The 26,148-nt window shown below is 37.2% G+C and overlaps 2 protein-coding genes and 1 long non-coding RNA gene across 3 annotated transcripts in view; 2 read left to right on the top strand and 1 right to left on the bottom strand.

Moving 5' to 3' along the window:
* Positions 1–1,231: 1,231 nt before the first annotated feature.
* On the top strand, positions 1,232–9,886 carry LOC6557053 (homeobox protein 5). The gene is made up of 3 exons (XM_001984922.3): positions 1,232–1,692; positions 1,783–2,080; positions 8,781–9,886. Exons 1-3 carry the CDS (start codon positions 1,542–1,544, stop codon positions 9,859–9,861), a joined length of 1,530 nt encoding a protein of 509 aa, XP_001984958.1. The 5' UTR covers positions 1,232–1,541; the 3' UTR covers positions 9,862–9,886.
* A 3,401-nt stretch (positions 9,887–13,287) lies between these two features.
* On the bottom strand, positions 13,288–15,467 carry LOC6557398 (peptidyl-prolyl cis-trans isomerase G). The gene has a single exon (XM_032739722.2). It carries the CDS (start codon positions 15,439–15,441, stop codon positions 13,480–13,482), a length of 1,962 nt encoding a protein of 653 aa, XP_032595613.1. The 5' UTR covers positions 15,442–15,467; the 3' UTR covers positions 13,288–13,479.
* A 3,857-nt stretch (positions 15,468–19,324) lies between these two features.
* Positions 19,325–26,148, top strand: part of LOC122322628 — a 127,301-nt gene continuing 120,477 nt past the window's right edge. The window contains exon 1 of the long non-coding RNA XR_006246727.1: positions 19,325–19,395. This is a non-coding gene — a long non-coding RNA (uncharacterized LOC122322628). The remainder of the gene's footprint in view (positions 19,396–26,148) is intronic.

The following is a 26,148-nucleotide window of genomic DNA, read 5'->3' as shown; positions in this document are numbered from 1 at the left end:
TCGGAATAAAAAAGGGCAGCAATGGCGAGTATGCAAAATACGCTACACGTAGGAATTTAAAATAATCATTTATATTCGTATATCATTGAAATTGTTCTTATGGATTTTTTTTAAGGTATTCAATTAATATACAATATTTTGAGATATATGTTAATTAAAATATTATAATAAATTATTAATTAATTAAAAACATTTTTGCTCAGTCATGATATTGTAAAATAAAAATAAATATTAATGACAAATTCGCACATAAAATATTAAACATATAAAGAAGTAATGAATTCATTCCATCTATGACTATTCGCTAATTATATTTTGTTACGTTACTTTGCACTTTGCAAAAGCGCTAGACTCAATCGTAGGGTATCGCTTAAGGAACATCAGCAGTTGCCCATCACACAACCAAAACAAAACGCGAAGTGGAAGCAATGACGACTACTGAAAAACGTCAGCGATACAAACGCGTCAACGGATTTTTGTGTTACACACATTTTCAGTTCTTCAATTGTTGTGTATGTGTATGTGTATGTGTGTGTGAGTGACGTTCTCGTCTCAGTTTCTGCTCTGCTTTTTTTGCGCTCATTCTTTTGCTCGCTTTTACTTTCGGTTGTTGCAATTAAACGCCGTTTTTCCGTCTGAACGCCAGCCACAGCCGTGGCGAGAGAGCCGAGCCGAGCCGAGCAGAGACGAGCCGAGCCAATGGCCCGGACTGCTCTTTGCGCTCAATGTGTGCGCATCGTACTATCGTTCGTTGCTGCGACGGCGGCGCAGGCGTCGATAACGGTAATACCGCCGCGCATACACACGTTGTGAATTGGCCCAGGCAGCGATGAGCAGAGCAAAACACATTGAGAGAGTGACAGGCAGAGAGAGAGAGAGACTGACAGAGAGAGAGTGCGCGCATGTTGAGCGCGCGTGATTTTTGTGGCTCTTTCGCCTGCGCCTGGGTCTTTGTTTGGCCCATGTATGTGTGTGTGCGTGTGTGTGTGTGAGTCGTGTTTGTGTTTTCATACTCTAACAGACAGCATGCTAGTTCTGCTGTCTCGTCTGCAGTCACGAGAAGAATACTTTGTCTGGCAAGTCCTTGAGGGTATTTAGTGTGCGGCTTTTGTCGCATTGAGCGTTTCTTGTAGGTTTTGGCTTCGCTTCGAAAATGCGGGCCTGCTGCTAACAGCGCGGCTGACGTCGTTGCTATTGCCGTTGCCGTTGTCGCGTCGGCCGTCACTGCTCGCAGTGGTTGTTATAATTTTTTTTTTTTGGTTTTGGTTTTTAGTTGCTGGTTAAACTTGGTCGTGAGAGGGTAGCAGCCCCCGTCGTTAGCAGTTGCCACCCAAAAAGAAAACAACCGATGATCGCGCCAAAAGCAATTGCAATTTGTTAATGTGAATCTGAATGTGAATGTGAAAAGTGAACTTTTGGGTCGAGTGACAAAAAACTGAACACTGGCCAACAACAAAAACAACAATAATAATAATAACAACAACTAGAAGAAGAACAAGAACACCAGCAACATTAATCAACAAATATTGCAACATATTCTAATGGCGCCCGTCGCCGTTGCCGCCACAACGGCCAACTCGCCGAGCACAACGAATTCGCTGCAGGACATGAGCGCCGCTGCTGCTGCCATCGCCCTGGACATGAAGCCCAAAGTCGAATTGATCGCGACGCCCCCGCAGAAGATCAAAAAGCGTGCGTACAACAACAACAACAACAAAATCAATCCTTAAACAACAACGTATTTTTTATATTTGTTTTCATTTTTTTTTATCTATCTTACAGTGGTGCGTCGCAATGCCTCCGACAAGCTGAAGCTCATCCAGATGGTGCACGATAATCCCATTTTGTGGGACTCACGGCTGCCCAACTTCAAGGGCGCCGAGGAGGAGAAGAATCGCGCCTGGGAGCACATCGGCAGGGAGTTCAATGCGCCCGGTCGCCGTGTGGCACGTGCCTTCAAATCGCTCCGCGAATCCTATCGGCGGGAGCTGGGCCATGTGAAGCAAGTCAGTGGATTCAAGCCAAAGTGGAACCTGTATGAGGCCATGGACTTCCTCAGGGATGTTATCCGCGAGAGAAAGTGAGTACAAAACAAATCACTCAATTAACCCCAAAGTGTTTTTTTTACATTGTTTACGATTCTCCCCCACAAATTGAGATTATCATAATTAGGCTGGTCCCAAAAAAAAAAAAAAAAAAAGTTTTACTTTTAACACTTGATCAAGTAATTTTTTAAAATATTTTTTCGTTCGTATTCGATCTTTCCTAACAGAGGTGATAATAATAAGTCTGGTCCCAGAGAATTGTAGTTGAATCAATTTAAAGATTCTGATTTTCTTTATATATATAAACTGATTAATAATTTTTTGTGGTTAAGTAATTTTTAGATCTTATGAGGGGTAAAATTATTATAATTATTTATTATTATTATTTATAATAGAAAATTGAGCAGTTTATTCAGACTATTTTTATATAAAATAGAATTACAACTCTGATAACTCATTATTTGACTAAACTTTAATATATCTTTTAGGGATATATTTTTATTCCAATTGTGCTCACTTTCAGCTTTAAATCTGTAAGTGAAAAATTATTGCATTTCCAGACATTGTTATTATGGGCTAATTAGAATCACCCCTGAAACCCCAAACGACTGTTCTATTTTTATTTGGGGCTATCGGAATTTGTTGTTGTGGTTCAGCCCAATTGAAATTTGGTCGCAATGGATGCCATCCGAACTGGTTTAATGAATAATATAACCTAGAAACGAATCTGAAAACCTTGTTCGCAATACATTTGTCTTATCGGAGAGGAGCTCAGCTTACACCCACCTGAATAAAAATGTGGCCACTTTCCAATCATTCATTCATTGTCTCTCTCGCTGTCTGTCTTTTTTTGACTACTATTACAAGAGGAGTAGAGGTGTGAGTGTGACAGAGAGAGGGAGAGAGAGCAATAAGTGTCAGAAAACAAAAGTCCAAGCAGCAAATACAAATCGTTATAATCAGAATCACAAACGGAGCCGTAGCCGGTGGATGAGTAGGTGGAGGAGGGGGGAGAGAAGGGTGCAAAGATCGGCCTCAAAGTATGAATAACGGTTCTTTCTTTTAGCTTTGTTTGCTTTGTGTGCGTTTCTGTTGTGGCTTTTCAGTCGAATCACACAATTTTAACCCTTAACCATTAACTATTTTCATTGGCTTCGAATCACGCTCAATTTCGATGACAAAAGACAAGCTTTTTTTTTTTTAATATATGCAATTCTCAGTACTTTATTTTAGCTTGTCTTTCGCTTACTTTTTTGTTGTTGTTATTTTTGTTTTGATTTGTATTTTTTGTTGCGTGTCAGTGCAAAGAGCAAATTAGCCATTTACAATTCTAGCCAAAGAACGTTTCCTTTGCCACGTTTGCCCAGCTGATGACGATGATGACTCAATCGATCTTGTTTTGAAATTGAAATGATGGCGCGCACTTATAATATTCTTATTGTCGACCGCACCATATATATATGTATATATATATATATATATATATATATATATATATATGTGTGTGTGTGTGTAGAATATTCTTATTGTTGTTGTGCAGTGAAGTGAGACATGGCATCTCTAAGACGACGATTCATTTTGTGGGTTTGTTGTGGTTGGTAAATCTAAGGAATTCTATGTTGCCCAGTTTAGAAATATTTTTTATGACTGCTGATTGTTGCAAATCATCAGCAATTGTTGTCAACTGATTAAGTCGAAAGTTGATCAGGTTTCATCTTTTTGCATTACATTTGCCAAAAAATGTACTTTATTTTATTTATATTTATTAATAAAAGTGCTGCATCGTTTTGTCTGCTTTTTGCTAGTATTATTGTTATATATTATATATATGTTGACAATTTAATTAAATTGAAATATTACCACTTGGGTAATCCATGTTTTTAACAAGAAAAGATAAGCTTTCACATTAAATGTTTTTATTTCTTACCAATCTAACGAATTCTAACGATTTAATATTCCAGATTCAAAATGTTGTTGGTTTTGTTTTGTTTGAAACCTTATCAGACTTATAGAGTCTTAGTTAATCAACGGATGTGATTAGTAATTGACTGCCGCTTAGTATGAGTCATACGTGAAAAGTACATTTTGTTGAGAGTAGACGTGATTTTGAATTACTCTTTGCTTTCGAGTCCTTTGCTTTGTTATCGCCAGTTGTTGCATCGCTCGGCAATTTGCATTGAGGGGGCAGCCCACCAGCAGCAGCAGCAGCGGCATGTTGAGTGAGTGAATACCAGACAAAAATCTCAGCTAAGCCTCTGTAAAAACATCTGCCCAACACACACACATACACATATATGTATATATATATATATATATATATATATAGCATATGCATATGTAAAATATGCGAGTACGCGTTGCAAAAGTCTCGAAACCGTTGGACGGAAAAAACCAATTCGAACAAAGAAATGACCAGGCTCAGGGCAATGGGGCTCGTCGGTACTTTTATATATATATTTTTTGTGATTCTGCGATGTGTTGGAGCAACAGCAACCCCCTACACCCCTGCACCCCTGCGTCGCTCTATGTGTGTGTTGTACTTTATATGAAATAAGGCCATTTCCTTTCAATTGACTGTACCCACATCGGCAGCAGCAGCAGCAGCAGCAGCAGCAACAAATAAGCAAGAGCTGAGCTGAGGCAACACAGTCTCGACAGTTGAATGCGGCCCCGGGTCTACACATGCCCGCACACACACACACACACACACACACACACATACACACATATATACATACACATATTTAAATTTTTTTTATTATTATTTTGAGCTGATAACAGACAACGGACCGGGCCCGAGACAGCGGCTTGAGCCATAAAAACAGATCTCGTCCAGAGCGAAAAATTATACAACGTGGTTGTTGTTGTTGCTGTTGCTGATGTTGTTGTTGTTGTTGCTGATGTTGTTGTTGTTGCTGTTGTTGTTGTCGGCATCGCCACTTGAACCAAAAACAAAATCGAGGGAAGCTGCAAAAACCAACAAAATGCTTTAGCCTTAGCCTGATGGTGGTTGGCAGAGCGAGAGAGAGCGAATGCAGCGATAGAGAGAGACAGAGAGAGAGAGCGTGCTTGTATAATGAGCGCAAGAGTGGGCAGCAAAGACAGAGAGAGCGAGAAAGAGAGAGTGATAAATTAACGCAATGAGAGTCGGCAGCAACAAATATGAAAATGACAATCAGCAAAGCGAGCAGCGACGAGCGCTGAGCGCTGAGCGATTGCGGCGTCGACTGTGTGGACCAAGTTTAGAAAAAGACGAAGCGTAGATTACAAAAACAGCAACAACAGCAACAACTACAGCAATACAAATTTGCTCGGCGCGAGTGAGTGAGTGAGCGAGCGAGAGAGAGAGAGACAAAGAGAGTGAGTGAGTGAGTGCGCATGTGTGTGTGTGTGTGTGCGTGTACTCTATGGGTGAGCAATTGAGGCAGGCGATGCCAAAACAAACCCGACCAGGCAGGGTTAAAAATATGCGCGACCAGACCAGTCAACGGGGTTGCATGCCGCCTGCTGATGACCAGGGTCTGTGTATGTGTGTGTGTATGTGTGTGTGTGTGTGTGTGTTCGTGCTCGGTTCTGTGTCACGCTTATGATTTAATAAGCAAATGAGCTCAAAAATTGATGAAATTGTGGTTGTGCGAGGCACCTCTACCACCTCCCCCCTGCCCCCCCACTTTGCCAGTGAATCGCTTGACCAGCCGCGCCCCAACAAAATATATCTGAAATACTTGATACAAAATCTCAGAGGGGCAGTTCGGGTCGCGATTGTCATGAAAAGTGTGTGTTTTTTTTCTCTCTCTTTTCTTATTTTATTTTATTGAATTTTTTTTTTTTTTTTTTTGCATATGCGTCAGTTGTGGCCCCAACACAAAATACTGGGCGTATACCCAATTTGCGCAATAGGTCGCGTCCACATTTCGTAAATGTTATTAAAAATAATATTTACTGCGCTCAAATAATTGACACTTTTGTGTATTTAATTTTTCGTAATTTACGACTCTCGCCCAACATACAATTTGAGGGTGTAGCTCTTGAATATTTGATTGATCAGTCACAAGTTGTGAAAATAAAGTTACGTTTACTAAAAGTCGCTCTTAATAAACTCTCATTTAAATACGCTACTACACAGAGAAAAAAATGTAATTTGTATATAATATAATATATATAATAATATCATTACTGCCATATAATAAATAATTTATTTTTTATGATCGTTGTGGAAGCTCCAATTAATTCCCTTTTTTTATTATTGTTTTTCAAGCTTAAAGTTTTTCTTGTTAAGTACAATAACCTTTGATATCAATCGAGTCTCAAAACGAACTAATTATTAATATGTTTTATCAATATTATTGATTTTTTAAGTTGATTGATTACGACATATATCAATTATAAAAATCCGAACATAATTTATAAAAATGTAACTTTTACAAATGATGCTTTGATTTTTATAATTCATTTATGTAGTAATAATCATTGTATAAATTGTCTTCCAATATTTTAGCTAAAAGTTGTTATTTAACATTTATTTTTTGAAAATATTTATCTTGAACTTCTCAAAATACTTTACTTTTCCACAAAATTGATATATGAAAAGCTTTTTGCATTTTTTATTATTATTTGATTATGACTTCAGTACGCACTTTCTTATGCGTATTCAAAACTAAACTCGAATTCTTGTCTTTTGTAATTTGGCTTATCAATTCAGCGGAGCGGAAACTTTAAAATCCGTCCGTCAGTCAGTTGTAGTTATGGTTGTAGTTGTAGTTGTAGCTGATAAACCCACAAAACTGGTATTCCTCAAATGAACTGAACTACGCATTAAATAGAAATGCAAACTGTCCATTATTGGGACTGACGGAAGCAAACATTGTTGATAAGCCCAAGTCCCAGAATTGAAGACGAAAATAAATACCAGACCAAAACCCAAACTCAAACTCAAAACAAACCGCAGAAACCACAAGCAAATAGTAAAAAATGCATTTGGCCGTGATTTTATTTAGTTGGTATCAATGTGAACATTTTGAGGAAAAAAAAAAGAAATGAAAGCCGCTCGACTCGCATATCATTTTACAATTCCAATTGTCAACTACCTGCTCCAGGGCAACAAGATTGAGCCTTGTCCTGGCAACGCTGCCTGATTTTTGAACTGGGCTGGGAGAGGGTCGAGCTCTCTCTCTCTCTCGCTCTCTCTCTCTCTGTCTCTGGGTCCCTGGGTCTGTCGCTGGGTCTCTAAAAATAGCCACGTCTATATCTTTGAGGCATTCGGGCAGCTGTGTGGAAAATGCGCTTGAAATTTGAGTAGCGCAGGAAACCAACCAGCCCCTTACTACAATAACCCCGAAACCCCGCACCCCGAGCCCCGAGCCCCTAACCCAGGCAGCCAACAGAAAATAGAGAAGAACACAAAAAAAAAAACACGATGAGTTTTTGGTAGTTTGTGTCGAATTCTGTTGTTGGGGTTTGTCCCGGAGCACGTTCTTCATGGCTGTCATTTGGGGTTGTTGGCGTTTATCTTCATGGTCTGCGCTATTTTTGGAAACAGTTTCCATGCAACATGCAACAACAGGGGGGGAAGCGGGCCAAGGGTACGAATAAGCGTTTAGCAACATTTTACTCCAAGCTGACAACATCATCATCATTGTTAAAGATCATTGAATAGAAATGTTTTGAATAGGCTATGATTCATCTTTGTAGTTCTGATGAAAGAAACGTGCCACAAATTTTATAAATATAAAAATAATAATATATTTTTGTCTAGAACGCCTAGCTTGAAATTACCAATAAACTTTATATGGGAACTGCCAGTTAGAAAAGCTATAAGAAAAAACGGGAAACTGGTCTTAATGTTTTATTATATCATTGATATATATCTATATTAATCAATATATATAATGTATAAATTATTTCAAATTGGACAATCGTATTTAAAATATTGAAAATCGAAATTTCATTTGTAAAATTATAATTTTATCGTTCTCAGATCTTATGAATAATTATGTGAGTAAAGAATGGTAAACTGCTGGCATTTATGGGAATACGCTTTCTATATAACAATCACATAAAAATAGCTGAGTTTTCTTGACATTTTAAATTCAAATGTTTATTTTTCCACAGTTTTTCTTTTACGAACTTGTGTTTAGAGGAACAACTTGTAAAGGCTCTCTTAAATTTGAAATATCCTTGCAGATTAGAGTCTAAATTTCATTATAAGTAAATGATAATTCCAATAATATAAATATAATGTATTTATTTATTGTTTTTGTTGTAAGAATTAAGACATTTCCTTATCTGCGACAGGCAACATCACATTTTTTCCAATATCTCAATGTATTTATGTTGATCCGTGAATCTTTTTTCACAATGCACCACTCCACAATTAGAACACCAAAATATACCCTTAGACTGCAACTCCTGTGCCTAATTGTGTGAATTTTGTTGCCCTTTCGGATAGTAAATCTGAATAATAATATATATGTTGTATCTGCTGGGAGACGTTTTGTTCAATGCACCAAAAATCTAACTACAAAGTATAGTTATAATACATATAAATATAAATCTTATTTTGTACTTTATTTACTATTCTTCAAAAGACCACAAATCGAAATACGAAGTATAGTTATAATATATATAAATATATATCTTATTTTGTACTTTATTTACTCTGTATTCATGCCTCAAAATGTTTCCTAAAATTAATACAAATTATTTCCTTGCTTCTTTCTTACTCTCTCCTCTCAGGGGCGCTTCACATGCCAGCGATCTCAGCTTGAGCGCCTATGCACAGCACTTGCACAACAACAACAACAACAACAATAGTAATAATAACAACAACAACAACAACAACAATAGCAGCAGCAACAATAACAACAACAACAACAGCTTGCTGAGCGTTAGCAAAGCAGCAGCCTTAAAACTCAGCTCATCGTTCAACGACTCGTCGAGCACCGTGCTGAATCTGTCCAAGTGCTCCTCGCTGAATCTGAGCAGCGATGATTACTATTGCGATTACTATGTGAAGCCGGAGCTGGATCTCTCGAGCGGCGGCGTTGGCGGTGGTGGCAACACTGGCGGCGGCGGCAGCAGCAGCAGCAGCGGTGCCAGCAGCAGCGGCAGCGCCGGCGGCGGCGGAGTGGTTGCCCTTGGCTGCCCAGTGGCCGGCCAGCCGCTGCCCGCCCATCAGCATGCGCTGGCGCTGGCGCAGGCAGCACAGCAGCACAATGATAGCCGTGTGAGTTCCACACGCAACGATAGCAACGCTGGCCACGGATCCCATCAGGCGACGAGCTACGATGATCTGGATGCGAGTTCGTTGCGCAGCGACGGCGACGGCGACGAGGAGGTGGGCAATGCCTCCGATGAGATCGAGGAACTGGAGGCGATCGATGCCGACTTTCCCTATCCCATCATACTCGACTCGAACTCGCCGCGCAGCATCGGTGGCGTCGCCGATGGCGGTGGCCAGTCGTCGACGCTGACGCGCAAGCGTCGCCGCAATGGCGAACTGTCCGATGAGCTGGACATGGATGCGGACATCAATGGCGGTGGGGATGGCGATGATTATGAGGATCAAATGCTCCAGCAGCATCGTCATCTGAGGCAGCAACAGAATGCTGCCGCAGCTGCGGCCGCTGCTGCCGCCGCCGCCGTGGGTGGCATGGAATTGGCGCCGCCCCAAACCGTCCGCGAGGTGCTCAACTCGAAGTTCTGTGGCTTCATCTCGGCCAAGCTGAACAGCATGGAGGATTCGGAGGCGGACAATCTGATGAATCGCATCCTGTTGCTGGTTGTTCAAATGCAGCAGTGCGAGACGCTCAAATAGGTCTAGGAAAATGAGAGAAATGGGATGAGGGGGATGGGCTGTGGGGGATTGGGTGGGGGTGCAGGTTCCGGGTACGTTTAAAGTTTAGTAGTGCTGTAGTCGAAGAGCGCATGGATTATGGATTAATGCCCGCTGCTCAAAGCAACAGAATTCATTTCAACTTGCCATTTATATACGAAAGATAATCATTTAATTTTAAACACTTTTCCAATTTGCCATAAAATTGCTCAACTCACAAAGAAAGCCAAATTTTGTGCCATGCCAAAAAAGAAAAAAAGAAAAAAGAACAATAACAACAAATGTTGTAGTACCAAATGTAGCAACCCCTATGGAAAAATCATATATATATATATATTTTATATAGCTAAACCCAAAAAAACAAAAAACAAAAAACAAAAAAGAAAATACAAACAAAACACAAACTCAAAGAAAAGACACAAACAAACAGCAACAACAAAGACAAAGACAAAGAATATTAGCCATTTATGAGATTTACTTGATTATTATAAACGTTAATTTAGTTCTAAGTCCTGATCTACATACATTTATCTAAACAGACTGTTTCGGCTTTTCAAATCTGTTTTGTTTTTTTTTGGTGTTGCCTTGCTCAAAGGATAAACAATTTCGAAAAACCGCAACAGGTCTATAAATACATATATATATATATATATATATATATATATATATATATATATATATATATTATATCTTAGCCATCGTTTCATCACAACTGCAACTGCAACTCGTAATATTACGTTAATCTCCTTATTTTCTTAAAGTTAGCTCTTAACTCAACTCAAGAGGGCAAAAACCATTTGAAATCTTGCCAATGCAGACAGAATTGTTGCACTCTAATAATTTAAGTTCATTCGAATGTGGCAAATACATATAAAATATATTCTATTTTTAGTTGCTCTTAGTTTAATCACAAACATTTTAAAGCATTTTATGTTTCGTTTGCAAAGCGTTGTAAGTACTACATATGAAAGAAATGTTAAATAAAATACATTTAATATACATTCATCGTTATATTTTCAATATAATTATCTTGTATAAATTATAAATCTTATATATATATATGCCTAGATGATTTTATAATTATTATAGGAATGTTTATAAAAGGTCAAAGAATTAATTTTGTCTAGAAATATGCGAAACTAGTTGAATATTCTCACAGCAGATAAACGTTGACATCTCAAAAGATCTTTAATATCTGACAACTCTATAAAAATTTCACATGGTTTTCTGATTGATAAAAGTATATATATTACTCCTCTTTCAGATAAAAGTCTTCAACAATATTTAATTTTTGTTGGTTACAAATATCTTTTTAGCTGCATACTCCTGTATTTCATTTACAATCTTTTATTTAGAAAGAGATAAATGTTGATATCTTAACAAGATACCCAGAAACTGCATTAAATTTCTAAATAACATTTAATCAACTGCTGATTGATTATGACATTAATCTGTAATGCTTTCTCTGCTAATTATTTTCAAGAATATTAACTCAAAGATTATTATCTGCATACTCCCGTATTTTATTTACAAACCATTAAAATTACTACTGATTGATAATAACACATCATTAATCCTCTACTTGATATACATCGTCAAGAATAATTTATCTCTCTTGTATCTTTTTACATCCTGTATTTCATGCACAATCTCTTATTTATCTTCAACTTCACACAACAAACTGAACTTATCTCAAAATGCCTTACGAAAGACCATTAAACAAGCCAAACTATTAGCATATCTCACACATGTGTACAATACTGGTAGTCCCCTCCCCCCCTCCACGCTTTTGTTGACCCGCTCGTTAGTATGAGATAGAGAGAGAGAGAGAGAGAGAGAGAGAGAGAGAGCACACACACATTTGGCCAGATGTCGGGCAGAAAGACGCAGAGACCATTAATACAGAAGGCGTCATAAAAACCAGTCGAGACAAAAGATAAGCCCAGCAGCGCATGCGCCATGGGACAAGCCTGAGGATGAGCCGAGCGAGCTGTGCGAGCGGAACGAGTGGGGTGAGGGGTAACCAGATGTGGGCATGCCAAAAACGATATAGACCAACTTAGGAAGAGGGCCCTCAGACGCACAGGCGCACTCATGAATGAAACGCATTTAAGGGAAACCTGGGCGAACAATGACATTGAGGCAGAAGCTGAGTCTGCTGCTGCCAAGACTCCGAAAACAACCCTCGAATGCGGTCCATACGATCTGGCCCTTTTTTTTTAGACGCGTACACTACCGACCCGCTACGGTTCGTTCCTCTACCTAGCAGCGACTGCAAAAATGTCGATGTCGAGTTTTAGCTGCGGGCATGCGCGGAAAATTGCCAAAAACGTTGATGCGACTATAAAAACTGGTTCCTTGGCTCTTGGCTATGCTCATTGTTAGCCTTGGTCGAGAGCGCCGCTTAAGGGATGCTGCGCGGATTGGGTTCAATGACCATGGCCAGCATCGCACTGGGGTTAGACCAACAAACTCTCAGCGCATTTGAGTCAATATAGTTTTTGGTCTCATTGCCGATTTGTTGTCGCATTTGCTGAATGCCTGAATTTGGGATCGTGCGACAAGAGATGTCGTATCAGGATTTGGAATGTTGGGGATAAGTGCGAATTCTTTAAAAGTATTTAAAGCCTTTTAAATCTACTTGAAAATATACTTAAATAAAGAACTCTGTCTTATTGGATGTAGCGCAAAGCACAAAATTTCAATTTATCCATTTATTTTGCAAATAAAACATAACTTTTTAAATATTTTGATCCACATATCTTAGCAATAGTTAGAAAAATTAGTAGAAGAGACTCAAATATTTAATCTACTTTTTAATTGTGAAAACTAAACATAAAAAATGATAACTTAAGAAAATTGATATATTTTACATTTATATTTGTTGAAATATGTTTGAATATCGCAGCAACGATTAATACTTAAGTATCGCTATATCGATTAGTATCGAAGATCTGGTCACACATGCATTGTCTTTCTTTCTTTCTGCGTTGTATTTTCCTAAGTTCAAGAGTTGCCCTCAATTCTTCAACAAGTAAAGACGCACACGCGCATAATAAATATAATCCATAATCAGAAACAGCGTTTAACTCTTCATTTTTCTATGCCATTTACAACAATATTATTAGTAGGAAATTGATTATCTAAATTGAGAATGGGATCTATAATTATAAGCATCCAGCTACTATATCATATAGTTATCATTTATTTTTTATTTATATTATTAGTAGGAAATTGATTATCTAAATTGAGAATGGGATCTATAATTCTATAATTATAAGTATCCAACTATCAAATCACACATTTTTCATAGCAATAATCAGTTGGTTTTAATGCAAGAATATATAATCTTTGATACATCTATGATAAGCGATCCGTTCTTTCTGATTTGGCTTATCTTAAGACAAACATAATTATATTTTATGGTATTTATTAATTGACAAGCCATTTAAATATACAAGTCAGACGATGTCAGACTGGGAGGCAAGTATTTAATCCAAAGCCAAACTAAAACACTCTCAAAGTGGATGCAGCGCTGCTCCTGTCATTTGAGAGTGATTTAAGCTAACTTTAGATTATCCTGCTCGCTCATCCTTCCGATTAGCAGTCTGTCGTCTCGTCTCCTGGCTTCGGTTCTTGTGTTGATTTCGAGTCCTCGATTTTATCGCAGCTGTCTCTTTTGTGATTTGCCGAGCGTTCGCGAAGCTTGCAGCTAAAACTTAAACATCGATCATTCTTGGCGAAATTCTGAGCTCCATATTTATTTGGGTAAACTAGGAAACTACTTCGTGTACACTCAGCGAAATTGTTTTGGTGTTGCAGGCCAGAGTAGAGTGGATTTGTTACTTTGTGCAGCATCCTCGCTTTTCGCGTCTCCTTTTTATCCGTCTTACTCTCTTTCTCTCTGAGTTCCGAGCAGGTTGCTCTTTTGCAAAATTGTACATTTTTTAAAGGTGCTTTTTTATCCTGATCAAGATCGTCATTATCTTTATACCGATGCCTACATGTGCCAGTTGTGGAGCACTTTCCTTTGCAAGCTCGTCGCTGGCATATTGTCATCGATTTCGCATTGTCATCGCTTCTAACTTGACGAATCGGATTGGCCCCAATCGGGGAGTGACTGTATTTCCCACTTGGCAATTGCGAGCTTGAGTTGGTTTGATGGTTAGATGGTCCATCTGATTGATAGTGATCGTTTGCAAACACAATTCGTGATCGAATCTTTCGTTTATTCACAACTCGCTCGGTTGACGAGTCCTTCGACTTGCTGTCTCTTCTGGGCACATCCTGATCGTTAACATATTCGGTTTCTTGCAGTTTTCTACCATCATCCTGATTGTATTCGTTTTCCTTATCTCTGTTTGGTTTCATCTTGGATTCTTTAGTTTTTCTATAAATATTCTGATTGTTTTCTGGGGTTTTTCTATAACTATTCTGATTGTTTTCGTGGGTTTTTCTATAACTATTCTGATTGCTTTCTTGGGTTTTTCTATAAATATTGTGATTGCTTTCTTGGGTTTTTCTATTAATATTTTGATTGCTCTCATTATCCATGTTTCTTTTGGGTTTCGGGCTGCCATTCACAATTTGCCTTCGGTTTTGATTCTTAGCAGATTCGGATTGCTGAGTTTTTCTATTAATATTTGGATTTTTTTCGTTTTTCGTATATCCTTTTGGATCCTGGCTTCTGTTTATCGTGGTTTGCCTTCGCTTTTGATTTGATTCTTCAGTTTTTCTACTAACATCCTGATTGCCTCTGCACCTGCTTCTCTCCTGATGAGATGCAACACACTCCGCATAACTTTTTCCAGCACTTGGCTTAGTGGATCTATCGGGACTGTATCTTTTATAGGATGCGGGACTGGAAGGAGACTTGTGCGCTTTTCTGCGCTTCTTCTTGGACTTGGATTTCCTTTTCACCGGGAATGAGGCATCATTGGGAGTCATGTGGCTTGGCCAGGTCTCCGACAGGTAGCCCCGCTCCTGAGGAGTTGGATTGTCATTTTGCTTGGGGATTGCTTCGCGACAAGTGACACATAAATCCATTGTTCTCGCTGGTTCCTGTTGCAGCTGCTGAGGTCGGCGCAGCTGGTAGATGTGCTCGGATTTGGCACTGAAACAGCAATCGCTGACCTCCACCAGATCTCTGAGGCGACCCCTCAGCTGTGAGATGATCTTCTGCTGCTTGATGCGAACATTGCCCAAACTTTGCGAATCATTTAGCAGCGTGGGCAACTCATTGTTGTGCCGATTCTCATCGATGTCCCGGTACGTGATCCTCTCCAGCTCACGGAGCAGACTGATGCGCTCCGAATCCGTGGCGGAGGCAATCTGACGCAATCGAAATTGTATTTTGGCATAGTGCGATGATATGGAGAAGAGTGCCTCCTGCAGCTTCTCCACATCATCCTCCAGCCGGCACTCGTATTCCGTTAGCTTTCGGCTCACCAAGCGACCCCTGGCATTCAGCCAGGTGTATCGTCGCTCCTTTGTGGCCTCTGTGGCAAGGCTCTCCTCGGAGCAATTGCATTCGATCGTTGGCTCTAAATATTTTCCCTTCATTGTTTGCTTAAAAATTCCAAATTGTTTTTAAATGTTGTTTCAGTATTTTTTTTATTGGGGTGTTGCTTTCAGGCCTGTGTTTCTGAACAATTTGTTTGACTGTTAAGCATAGAAATTTTGAAAGTTTCCTAAAAAAAGAACAAATCTCAAATGTCAAAGGAAGTCAAGTCAAAGACAAGTTGAAATCGATTCGGAGTGGGATTCTTGCTACCCTCTCAATGTGGACACTCCTATTGGCTATAAGCACATTAAGAACTGCTGTGAATATGTCAAATGGAATGAGTGTATTCATTTGAATACTTTCTTGCACTGCAAATTCATTTGCATCTTTTGAGCATTCTTTTATTTCAAAAATTATCAATAAGTCGATAATGGGAGCTATGCAATTTACTGATGAGCTCCAAGTTATAATTGCCAGCTTAAATGAATTAATCGAAGTTAGTTGACTTGCAGATACCCTGTAAATATATCAGTTGTGCACCAAGAACCACACCATTTCTTCATTAATTGTTATTGATCTTTATTTAAGTACTTTATTAAAGAAAATATCAGCAATAAGTAGCAGCATCCTTCTTTCTGGCATTAATTACACTGGGAGATCACTAGAATAATTAGATATATTTAAAAATATATGTATACATATATATTATCTTATTTATTTCAATTATATAGAATATGTATTAATATTAAAATCGCAATTAAATAAATTTTAAATCGAGAAAATATGTTTAGAATATGTTAATTAAATAAATACTTTGAAAATTTAAATTACTCTAAATGCTTATTACTATAATTATTATATATATAAACATATTTGAATATAAATATTATTTTATTTATTTCAATTAAATAAATTATATATAAATATTCAAATCACAATTCGTTTTGCATGCTCAGAAAATAATCAAACAAATTTTAAATCAAGAAAATAAATTTAGAATAACTCAATTAAATAAATACTTGGAAAATTTCACTTGGAATGGTTTCTAAATAATATTTAGCTAATGTTGATCAGGTTAATATTGATATATATGTATATATAATTATAGATATTGTATACCTATGCGTGTCTTATATATGTGCATTCAATTCTAGCACCCACTGTGCCCAGATACTCAGAGACTATTGTTAGTTTGGCACACACTCGGTGCAAATACCTCAACATGGATGCAACATAACACGCAACATGTGCAACAAGCTGAAAAATTGCCAGTTGTAATCAATGCCCGGTTTATCAGGTTTTTCCCTCTAGGTCTTCCCTTCATGCCCCTTGCCACGCCCCTCGTTTCACACGAACCGCGGGGCGCCAAAGCAGAACACACTAAACAAATTTCGTGTATCGAAAAGATTTAGTCATGTTGCGAGCAATTGATTTGGAGGGGTGGTTGTGGCAAGTGGAGCACTGTGCCGGCGGGCGTGGAGGAAGGGGGGGGGGGGGTGGTTAGGCAGTGAGTCGCCATGAAATGGAATGGAACAAAAGGGAGCGCATTGTAAGCGAATGAACATGAAAACTGTATACGAGGTGAGTGATGGAGGGGGAGGGTGATGGGTAGTGGGGGTTGTTGCATTGTCTGCTAGTGCGTGTCGTGTTGCAAACGTGTAGAGTAGAGGGTAGAGGGGCACAAACTAGGGCTGCTCATTTCGAAAATGGAAAGCTGATAACCGTTAATGTTGTCTGCCTTTAGGCGCGTTCTTTTGAGTACCGTTACAATTTCAAAATGTCTGCCAGTCAGCGTTAAAAAAAATGAAATTGATTCTGTCTGATTTATTTGCAAGCCGGCCGGTTTAACCCTGGCGTGCTCTAAATATTTTCTTGGGGCAGGTTCATCTTTACAGCGTTCACAGCTGCTTTTACCGTTACTTGCAGATGCCATCGCTGTTATTGTTGTTGTTCATTCGCACTTCGTTTCGTCGGCTCGTGTTCGTGTTTCGTGCTCATGCTCGTGCTCGTAAATTGCCGCTTGGCGCCTTCGTTAGTTAGTTAGAAATGACATCGCCAAAGTGTCAGCTGCCAGAGCAGTTTGTGGCTTTGAAATGTGGAGCACGGAACACTTAATGGAGACAGAGAGAAAGAGAGAGTGTGCCCGAGAGAGATAGAGAGAGAGAGAGAGTGGTGAGAGGGCGCCGCGTAGGTGCTACTGGAATTTTTATGGCAGCTTGGGCGAAACGTTTTGGCATTTGCGAAACACTGGAAGCGCAAGCTTCCAACGGTTTTATGGCAATAAGCATTTAAGAGAGAGTCTGCTTGTTTATTTAAGAGAGAGAGAGAGAGAGAGAGCTTTGGCTGGAAGCGGCTTAAACTTCTACTGTTTAACAGTAAACAGAATGCTATACAAATTACTTATATTTAGGTATTATTCATAGAAATAAAAACTTTTGTCTGCTAGAAAGTATAATTCAAATATTTAAACAAGTCTTTGTTTCGATATGTTTATTTATTGTTTCTTATTTATTTAATATTTTTATTTCTTTCTACAATTTTCAAATTTAAATAAGATGTGTTTAGCAGTTATTTGCATTTTTTGTAGTGCTCCGCTGTGCGCGCGTGCATCCTTCACAGCTGCTTGCTGTCAAGTGAATGTAAGCTGTGAATTCCTGAGTTGTCTTTCCTTGCATTCACAATTCCAGTTGCTTGGCGCTTCCAGTACTATTTCCATATGTGCAACAGCATTCGGAGCGCCATAAAATGACGATAGAGTGAGAGTGAGAGAGAGAGAGAGAGAGAACGCGAATGCAATTCGCCATAGTCAGTCTCTCTCCGCTCTCCACATTCCAAAACACAACAAACCATTTATTATGAATTGACATGTGTTTTTTTTTACAGCTGCTAGTCTGTATATAATTTTATTAGCTTGTTATCAAAGGATAACATTTTGATTATCAACTGTTAATTTACAGTTAGCAATGGGAATTAACACTCTCAAATCTCAAATTTCATATCTCATGTGTGGAACAATTTGGGAATGGGTCGGCAAAAATCACGAATGCGTCTAACGGCTTTTGCCGGCAACAGAGAAACTCTGTTTTTGTATTTGCTTTTTGTGCTGAGCTTCGTTCGTTTCCAATTGGAAAAGCCTTTGGTTGCTGCTACTGGTGCTGCTGCTGCTGCTGCTGCTGTTGACGTCTCTGTTGGCTGGCAACGCTCGCGTCTCCAACGAGTGCAGCGAATTGGGCGAGCTGTGTGCAGCAGTCGCTTCAGTTTTTCAGTTGCAAACGAACGATTTAAGCGAAAAGTTCGAAAGTTCTCCTGAGTGTTCTCCAAAACGCGTGCGACGACGACGACGACCTACGACAAATCTTTAGCAGCGCGTACCAAATTTGACAACTTGGCCAAAGCCAAAATTGCGTCTAAATCAAATTCATTCGAAACAAATAAATATGTGTATGTCTAATGTTTTCTCTCTTTTTTTTTGGCACTTTATTCCGTTAGTCAGTTAGTCGGTTGTTAAATTTAATTAGCTGGCTGGTTTTAACACTTTGAATCAGCTGTGATTCCATTTCAGTTAAGAGTTTTGGCAGCTTTTGCTTTTGTCGAGAGTTTTGCATTTTAAATCCTGTTCCCGATTATTAACTTTAGCTTGCAAAATGAGAATTTATAAATTATGCATTTGATTTGTGGGAAATGTTGCTAAAAACAATTCCATTTCAGACAACATCTTTTATTTATGCCAACAATTTCAAGTCTTTCGCTCACAAAAATACTCTTTTTGCAGAAATTATTCCAAATGCAATAAATAAGCATTTAACAATATACATCACTATGAAATAAAAATAAAAAAATAAACAAATCAACAAGAAAATCAAATGAAATAATCGTGTGTGCAATTTAACAAAATCAACTTGAATAAAACGACATAAATCAATTAAAAAACAAGTGCGAAAATTTGAGTTTTAATACAAAAAAAGAGATTGAATTGAAACTAGTGCAATTGTCAAACTTCATTCAAATTGGCGGTAAGTTCAACTCTTGTTTATTCTATTTAATCAATTGAAATAAATGCCAGAAATAATATTAAGCTTAAGCTGATTAGTAAATATTTCAATCAGAAGAGATGTGAATTCTCAATCAATTTCAACTAACAACTTCAGCATGTTTCTGATCTCAATTCGAATTTAATTAGTATTAATTGCTCAAAGAAGAAATAGCCAGATATCGATGTATGTGTGTGTGTGTGTTGGCCAAAAGCATTCGGTTTTAAGTGATTCAATTAGTAGAAAATATATATGAGTTTAATTTCAATCACATTAGCAAGCTGTTAGCCAAAATATTAGGTGGAATTACTTGAAAAGAACGTTTATTTTGGACTCTGCCGAGAAAGTCCCAATTAAAATAACTCAAATTATGTATCAGGAAGTCTTAATTTAATGTTTACACATTATCTCTTTGAATTTTGATATGTTTGAAAGTTGAGATTAGATGGGAAATAATTTAGCTATAATTTCGAAGTATTTAATTTATTATACGTTACATGAATTTTAATTAATGTGTATTAAATATAGTATAAATATTATTGAATAAAAGTTTATATTAAATTATTTTAAATTAATAGACAAAAATTATATTAAAAATGTAAAATAAAATATTGCTTATTAATTTAAGATTCAATTTGTAAATATTTATTTCGTTATGAATTACAAATGTAATATTTATTCGTTTTTATATTTATTTAAATACATTTAAATATTTAAGAAACGCTTAAAAATCTTACTTTTAATTCATGAAGAATGTTAACCCAGTAAAAATTAAATTTCATAAGATTGAATGGGTTTTTAGTCAAACAAGAGAAGATTCCATTTAATAAAATATTAAAGTAAGAACAAATTCATACGCATAAATAAACTTATTAATATTATGCTTATTATAGCTAATTTAATTATAATTTAATTTAAATTTAAAATGTATTTATACATCTTTTAACAAAATATAAAGTGAAATGTACAACAAATAAGCACTGTTATTAAAACCTAACAGAAAAAAACACATTTTTATAGGCCCACAAAGCCAAACCTGTATTTACTGAGTCGCCACTTCATTATTCAAATATTAAAATCAAATTTCAACTGATTCGATATGAAAATCCATTTGAATATAAAGTTAAAAAAAAATTATTTACCACAAACAGGAACTAGATAAAAGCATAAACTCCTAATGAAAATACCTGCAACTAAAAGTTGCCAAAGGCGAAAACGAAACGTCAAAAACTATATTGAAATACTTTCAGTACTCAAAGAATGCAAATCATTTTCAACAGAGTTGCGCACAGTAAATGCAAAAAAAGGCAGAATGTCAGAGAGAGAGAGAGAGAGAGAGAGAGAGAAGGGATAGCTCGACGAGAAGATGCTCTGTACAGTGGTATTTAGCTATTAAAATTACTATATGTTTTTGATAATTAAAAACGATCTCATCAATCTTGAATTATTGACAGTTGTTCAAAATGATGACAAGATATATACATATATATATATAGGCTCTATCATTAAAATTGTATCTTAAGTTGCTATCGTTAATCGATTTCTATCGATTTAGGCAACATAGGAAGATAGCGATAAAATAATACTTGTATTCCATAAATGAAGTCTATTTATAAAAATATATATGTAGAAAGCATTTGTCTTTAAAGTGGTAGCTTTAATTGCGATAATTAATCGATTTTTATCGATATTAGGTAAACGTGATAAGAAATCAACTTTATCTGATAAATTAGAACCCAAATTTGAGTTCTATATACAAACATGGCTATATCGACTCGTCTTTGGTCTCGATGAAGAGTATACGCAGTGTAAGTTTTCTTTTGCACAATTTTGCTATAAGCTATATGCCCATTTGTGGTCAGGTTGAGTGTATAAAAACATTTCGTGGCAAAGTTAAACCATTTCCAGTAGGTGAGTCTGTCAATCAGTCAATCAGTCAAACAAACAGCAAAAGCAACAACAGCAGCAACAGCAGCAGAAGCAGCAGCAGAAGCAGAAGCAGCAGCAGAAGCAGCAGCAGCAGCAGAATGCTGACAGATGCTGGCAAAATATGCAATCAGCAAAGAGAAAGTGCGAAAAGTATTTTAATTAAACACAAATACACCTTAAAATGCAGATGCACAAAAAGCACAAAAAATAGGTATAAAATAAATTACTGTTGCCTGCTTTTTGGGGCTTCGTTTTTTAATTGCGGTCCAACATTGGGAAACTACTCGGTCGATGGAGGGGGCAGGGGCGGAAGGAGGGGGGAAGTGGATGTTAAATTACTGTTTTGTGTAAACTGCAGCCTTCGATTGTCATTTATGGCACAGCAGGGGTGGAAAGGGGGGAACTTCACCTGTTTGGACCCTTCAGGTGAAGTGCGAATTGAAGCGGCACTTGAGTGCGGCCAAAGAAAAGCTCGTTGCTCGAGTGGAAAAGCGCTTCAAGTGCGCCACCAGATGGAAAACAAAAATGATGAAAATGATGCAACCAAGCAGGACAATAAGCAACAGCAACAGCAATAGCAACAGCTGCGGCAACAACTACATGCTGCAACTGCCTTTCTTTGTTCCGTGGGATAAGAAGAAGCGAATCACAATAGAAAAATGGGTGGCAAAAGTGAGGAAAATGCTACTGGGAATTATGCGAAGTAGGTGGCTGAGTATCGAACAAAAGGAATAATAATAAGTATATGAAAATGAGGCTGGGATATTGATATGCATATATGGCGGCATCTTAAACGCTTTCCACATTTAACTGGTTTCGCTTTAGATAGTTGCAAGTGAGCTGGAAAATATATATGAGTATATTCAAAATAATGTAAATCTTATTCATTTGTAGGCATATTACTTATATTGATTTCAATAATATTTGTAAGACAGCGCAATCGATATATATAATGAATCTTTGTATTAAAATCGAAGCTATTTTTTGAGTTGACTTAAATAAAATATACGATTTACAGTGAAATAATAAATAAAACGATTTAATTTGACGTTACTTTTGGAAATAAATAATTCTCAGTCAATTCAGCTAATTTAGAATTTAGAATTTCTTTATTGAAAGCTATCTGACAAAGTGATCCGATTTTAATGATGCTTAGATCAAACATGTGGAACATAATCACACGCAAAGCTGCTGAATTTGATAAGGATAGCTTAGAAAAAACAGGCTGTATTGGCTGTATTGGAGCTATAGAATAAAGCAGTCCGATCTGACCAAGTTTGGTGAGGATAGCTTATTAAACAAATCATGTTTTCATAGAGGAACTCCTCTTTCGACTGACCAAATTTCAGTACAATCAATTTTCAGCGTTGACAAAGATCTGTGTTTAAAATAGTGCAAATTTCAAACAAATGCACTAAACGAGAATTTTAATATTAAATTTATTGCATTGTTAACGGGTTGGCTCTAAATAGAAAGACAATAAAGTCAACTGCCAGGCACATTATCCACATCCACACACACCCACACACACACACACATCCACACACACACACACACACACACACAGTCAACCGCTCATAAAACTAAACAGATGAGCGACCTCATCGAGGATATATTCATTGTTGGCGCATTGCATTTTATTGTGCGCTTAAACAACGGCAAACCGAAAGCAAATAAATTTTCATTTTTAGTCTAAATTCGAACGAAAAACGCATAAAAATGTCAGCGCATATTTTAATTAGAACTGCACTGGAAAATGAGGCCAATTTGAAACTTTTTTTTGAGTATCTTTTTGTTTGTTTAAATTGGGATCATCATTTAAAAATTCACATAATTGCAGAAACGGTCTGCAAGTTCATTAGCGATAATTAAATAATGTGGTGAGATTGGCAAAAGTATTAGAAAAATAATAATAGAAGAAGTTTAAATACTCTTTACGAGGCTTTAACTTTGTCAGTTATCTTATTTAGTTATCTTATCTGGCAGAGATCTGTCAAGAATCACAGACTAAATGCAATTTAGTCAGTTAATGAAATATATAATGAAAAATATATTAACTTCAAAAAGTAATTGAAAAAGTAATTAAATCGAATGAGGACTAATAAAATAAGGACAACAATTCCTTATAAGATTTCTATTTTGTGTAGTACATGCTATAATTGTTTGATCTGTTAGATATTAATTAAGCATAATCAGAATTGCAAAAATATTTGTGCAACATTTATATAAATTTTATTAGCTTTAAAATCGCAGTTTAATGAAAATAAAAGTAAATATAAATAAATATTTGAGTGGTTCCACTTTCGATAGATTTGCAGTATTTACATACCTAATGGCATCCGTGTTGTATATATCGTGTCCGCATCGAGGGTATATATATATATATATATATAAATATATATTAAGTATGGAGTAAAATACAAATATTAACTGAAATTTGTGTAGTTGCTTGATTGTTGTTGTTATATTTTTATTGTTGTTGCTGCTGCTGGCGTGTTATAAATATTTCCTGACAATTTGTGGCATTTTTGCATGTCAATAATATTTATTGTTATTATTTCAAAAGCATTAGCGTCGTTGGCCTGAAAGGAGGTGTGGGTGAGGGGGTGGTTATTTGGAAGTGCCCATTCGTGCTTGCAAGCCGCCGCAAAGTATGCCACAAAAATGTGCAATAATTGCTAGGTTCAAGGAGCAGCAGGGCGGTGGGGGTTGGTGGGGCAGGGGTAGGGGTAGTGGTAGGGGTAGTTAGTCGGTTAGGGGTGTGTTAGGAAATTGGGCTGCTTGTTTTGCGCCTCGTAACGACCAATAATTGTTACAAATCGAAAAACAGCGCCTCAAAAATGCCCCATTTTGGCTGTTGTCGTTTTTTGTTGCTGCTCTTGTTATTGTTCTTGTTGTTGTTGTTGTCATTTCTCTTTTATGCTTTGTAATTTTTCACATTTTCCAAAGCGGTTTTCTTTATTTTTTTTACCCCCCGTTTTTGGTTGTTCGCTGCTGCTGCTATTGCTGTCATGTAAATCGATTTGTGGCGTTTGGCACGCGAACTTTTGCATATAGAAACAAATGGAAGAGCAAATTGGTTAGATTGCGACAGCATTTTGAAGGGTGCTCCAGTCATGTTGCGTTTGAATTGCCGATATATATAATTATATATACATATGTATGTATATACATTGGTAAAGTGTTTGTTGGCGTGCTTTGTGCATGTCATCATTTCAAAGACATCATTTTAATTATTATATGTTTAGCTCTAATCTAATCTGAACTCAACTCTTTTCTGTTGAAAATCAAAGCGTTTAATTTTATACTTTATACATTTATTCATTGAATTTAAGAGTTAAGTGCTTAAGTCAGTTTTACGCATTGCTGTTGGTCCTTTTTTATATTTATTGCAAATATCTTCCACAACTTAACTTGTATAAAAAACTAATGGGAAATATATATAAAATGAGTTCTTCAATAACATTTTGTTGACTAATTTTTGTAACTTAACAATGAGAATTTGTAGCAGCTTAAAACTGAGTGCGAAGTAAAAGTGAAAAGAGTTTTCAGAGAGCAGCTGTGTTAGCCAGAAAAAGGCTAATATTTGGTTATTGGTTAAGTTCGTTGAAATATATGAGCTGCAACTGATTTTACTTTACAGCTGCAGTCTTCTGTAGTTGCTGCGAAATTCCTTTATTTTATTAAGGGACAACAACAGAAAAAATGCGCACAATGCGATAAATCGTATCTGTGTGTGAGTGTGTGTGTGTGTGTCTATATGTACTTATGTATATGTGTCCATTGCATGACAAGCCGCAAAAAGCAGCCTCGTGCTCGCACCCTGCTCCACTTTGAGTGTTGCACACACACACACACACACACACACACACACAGAGAGACACACACATTATCATTTTGGTGCATTTGTGCGGTCTGCGGCAAATGGGGCACAGAGCTGAGAGGCACAAGTTGCACAGTTTTGGGTAGACAAAAGCGCGTAAGCGTATTATTAATGGCATGTGTTCTGTTGGCCAAGGGGGTAGGAGCAATGGCAATGCGAGTGTGTGTGTGTGTGTGTGTGTGTGTGGACTGTTTTCAATTGAGCGGCACAAAACCAGGCTGGTCACTGTTGACCGCTCATCCTTCTCTCGCTGTGCAGTGCAGCCCCAGTTCATATTTACTGCTGCGCCGCCTTTGGCCAACATTATGGCCAAGCGGTCGGGTCGGGACCGGGACTTTAGACCTATCTATCAGCCTCGGTAAACCAATTTTACTAGCAGTGCCCCCCCCTATTTCTCTCTCTTTCTCCCTCTCCCTCGCCAAATTTGTTTTCCCTTTGTTTCGTTTTTAATTTCGACGTTAAATTTCCAGTTGGTAATCGCTTCATCGCAGCGCTGAACACATATTATTTACCAGTGTTTAATTAATAAATTCCTGTTAACTGCAAATGCAAGTTACTTCACAGCGAGCATTTCCCTACTGTTCTGGTTTGTTCAAATGAATTTTTCAAATATTTTGCACTTATTGAAAGACGTTTTTTATTAAAGCCAATTACTGTGTTTATGGTTAATTTTACATGGACAATTCTGAATTCTTTGTGAGAAATTATTTATTAACTTTTTAAATGATTAGTTAATATAAACAGACAACTGCTCTGTCAACTTTAGTTAGTAAAACATATGACAAATGGCAAATATTTCATTTACTCGTAATCATTCATAATTTATTTACAAGTTTTTGCTGTCATAACTGGTCAAGCTTCAAAATGCTTTAATAGTCTTTGTATGTTAATATATTTATAGGATAAGCTGAGTTAAGAAACTA

The sequence above is a fragment of the Drosophila grimshawi genome, unplaced genomic scaffold (genome assembly GCF_018153295.1).
Source record: "Drosophila grimshawi isolate 15287-2541.00 unplaced genomic scaffold, ASM1815329v1 contig_44, whole genome shotgun sequence".
NCBI classification, from domain to species: Eukaryota; Metazoa; Arthropoda; class Insecta; order Diptera; family Drosophilidae; genus Drosophila; species Drosophila grimshawi.
Note: the sequence above shows the minus strand (reverse complement) of the source record. Positions and strands in the feature narration are given on the sequence as shown.

Excerpts from the sequence above, each read along its gene's own strand:
- LOC6557398 (XM_032739722.2), bottom strand. The coding sequence starts at position 15,441 with ATGAAGGGAAAATATTTAGAGCCAACGATCGAATGCAATTGCTCCGAG.
- LOC6557053 (XM_001984922.3), top strand. The coding sequence starts at position 1,542 with ATGGCGCCCGTCGCCGTTGCCGCCACAACGGCCAACTCGCCGAGCACA. Across the intron at positions 1,693-1,782 it reads CCCGCAGAAGATCAAAAAGC|TGGTGCGTCGCAATGCCTCC; the intron begins GTGCGTACAACA and ends TCTATCTTACAG. Across the intron at positions 2,081-8,780 it reads GATGTTATCCGCGAGAGAAA|GGGCGCTTCACATGCCAGCG; the intron begins GTGAGTACAAAA and ends CTCTCCTCTCAG.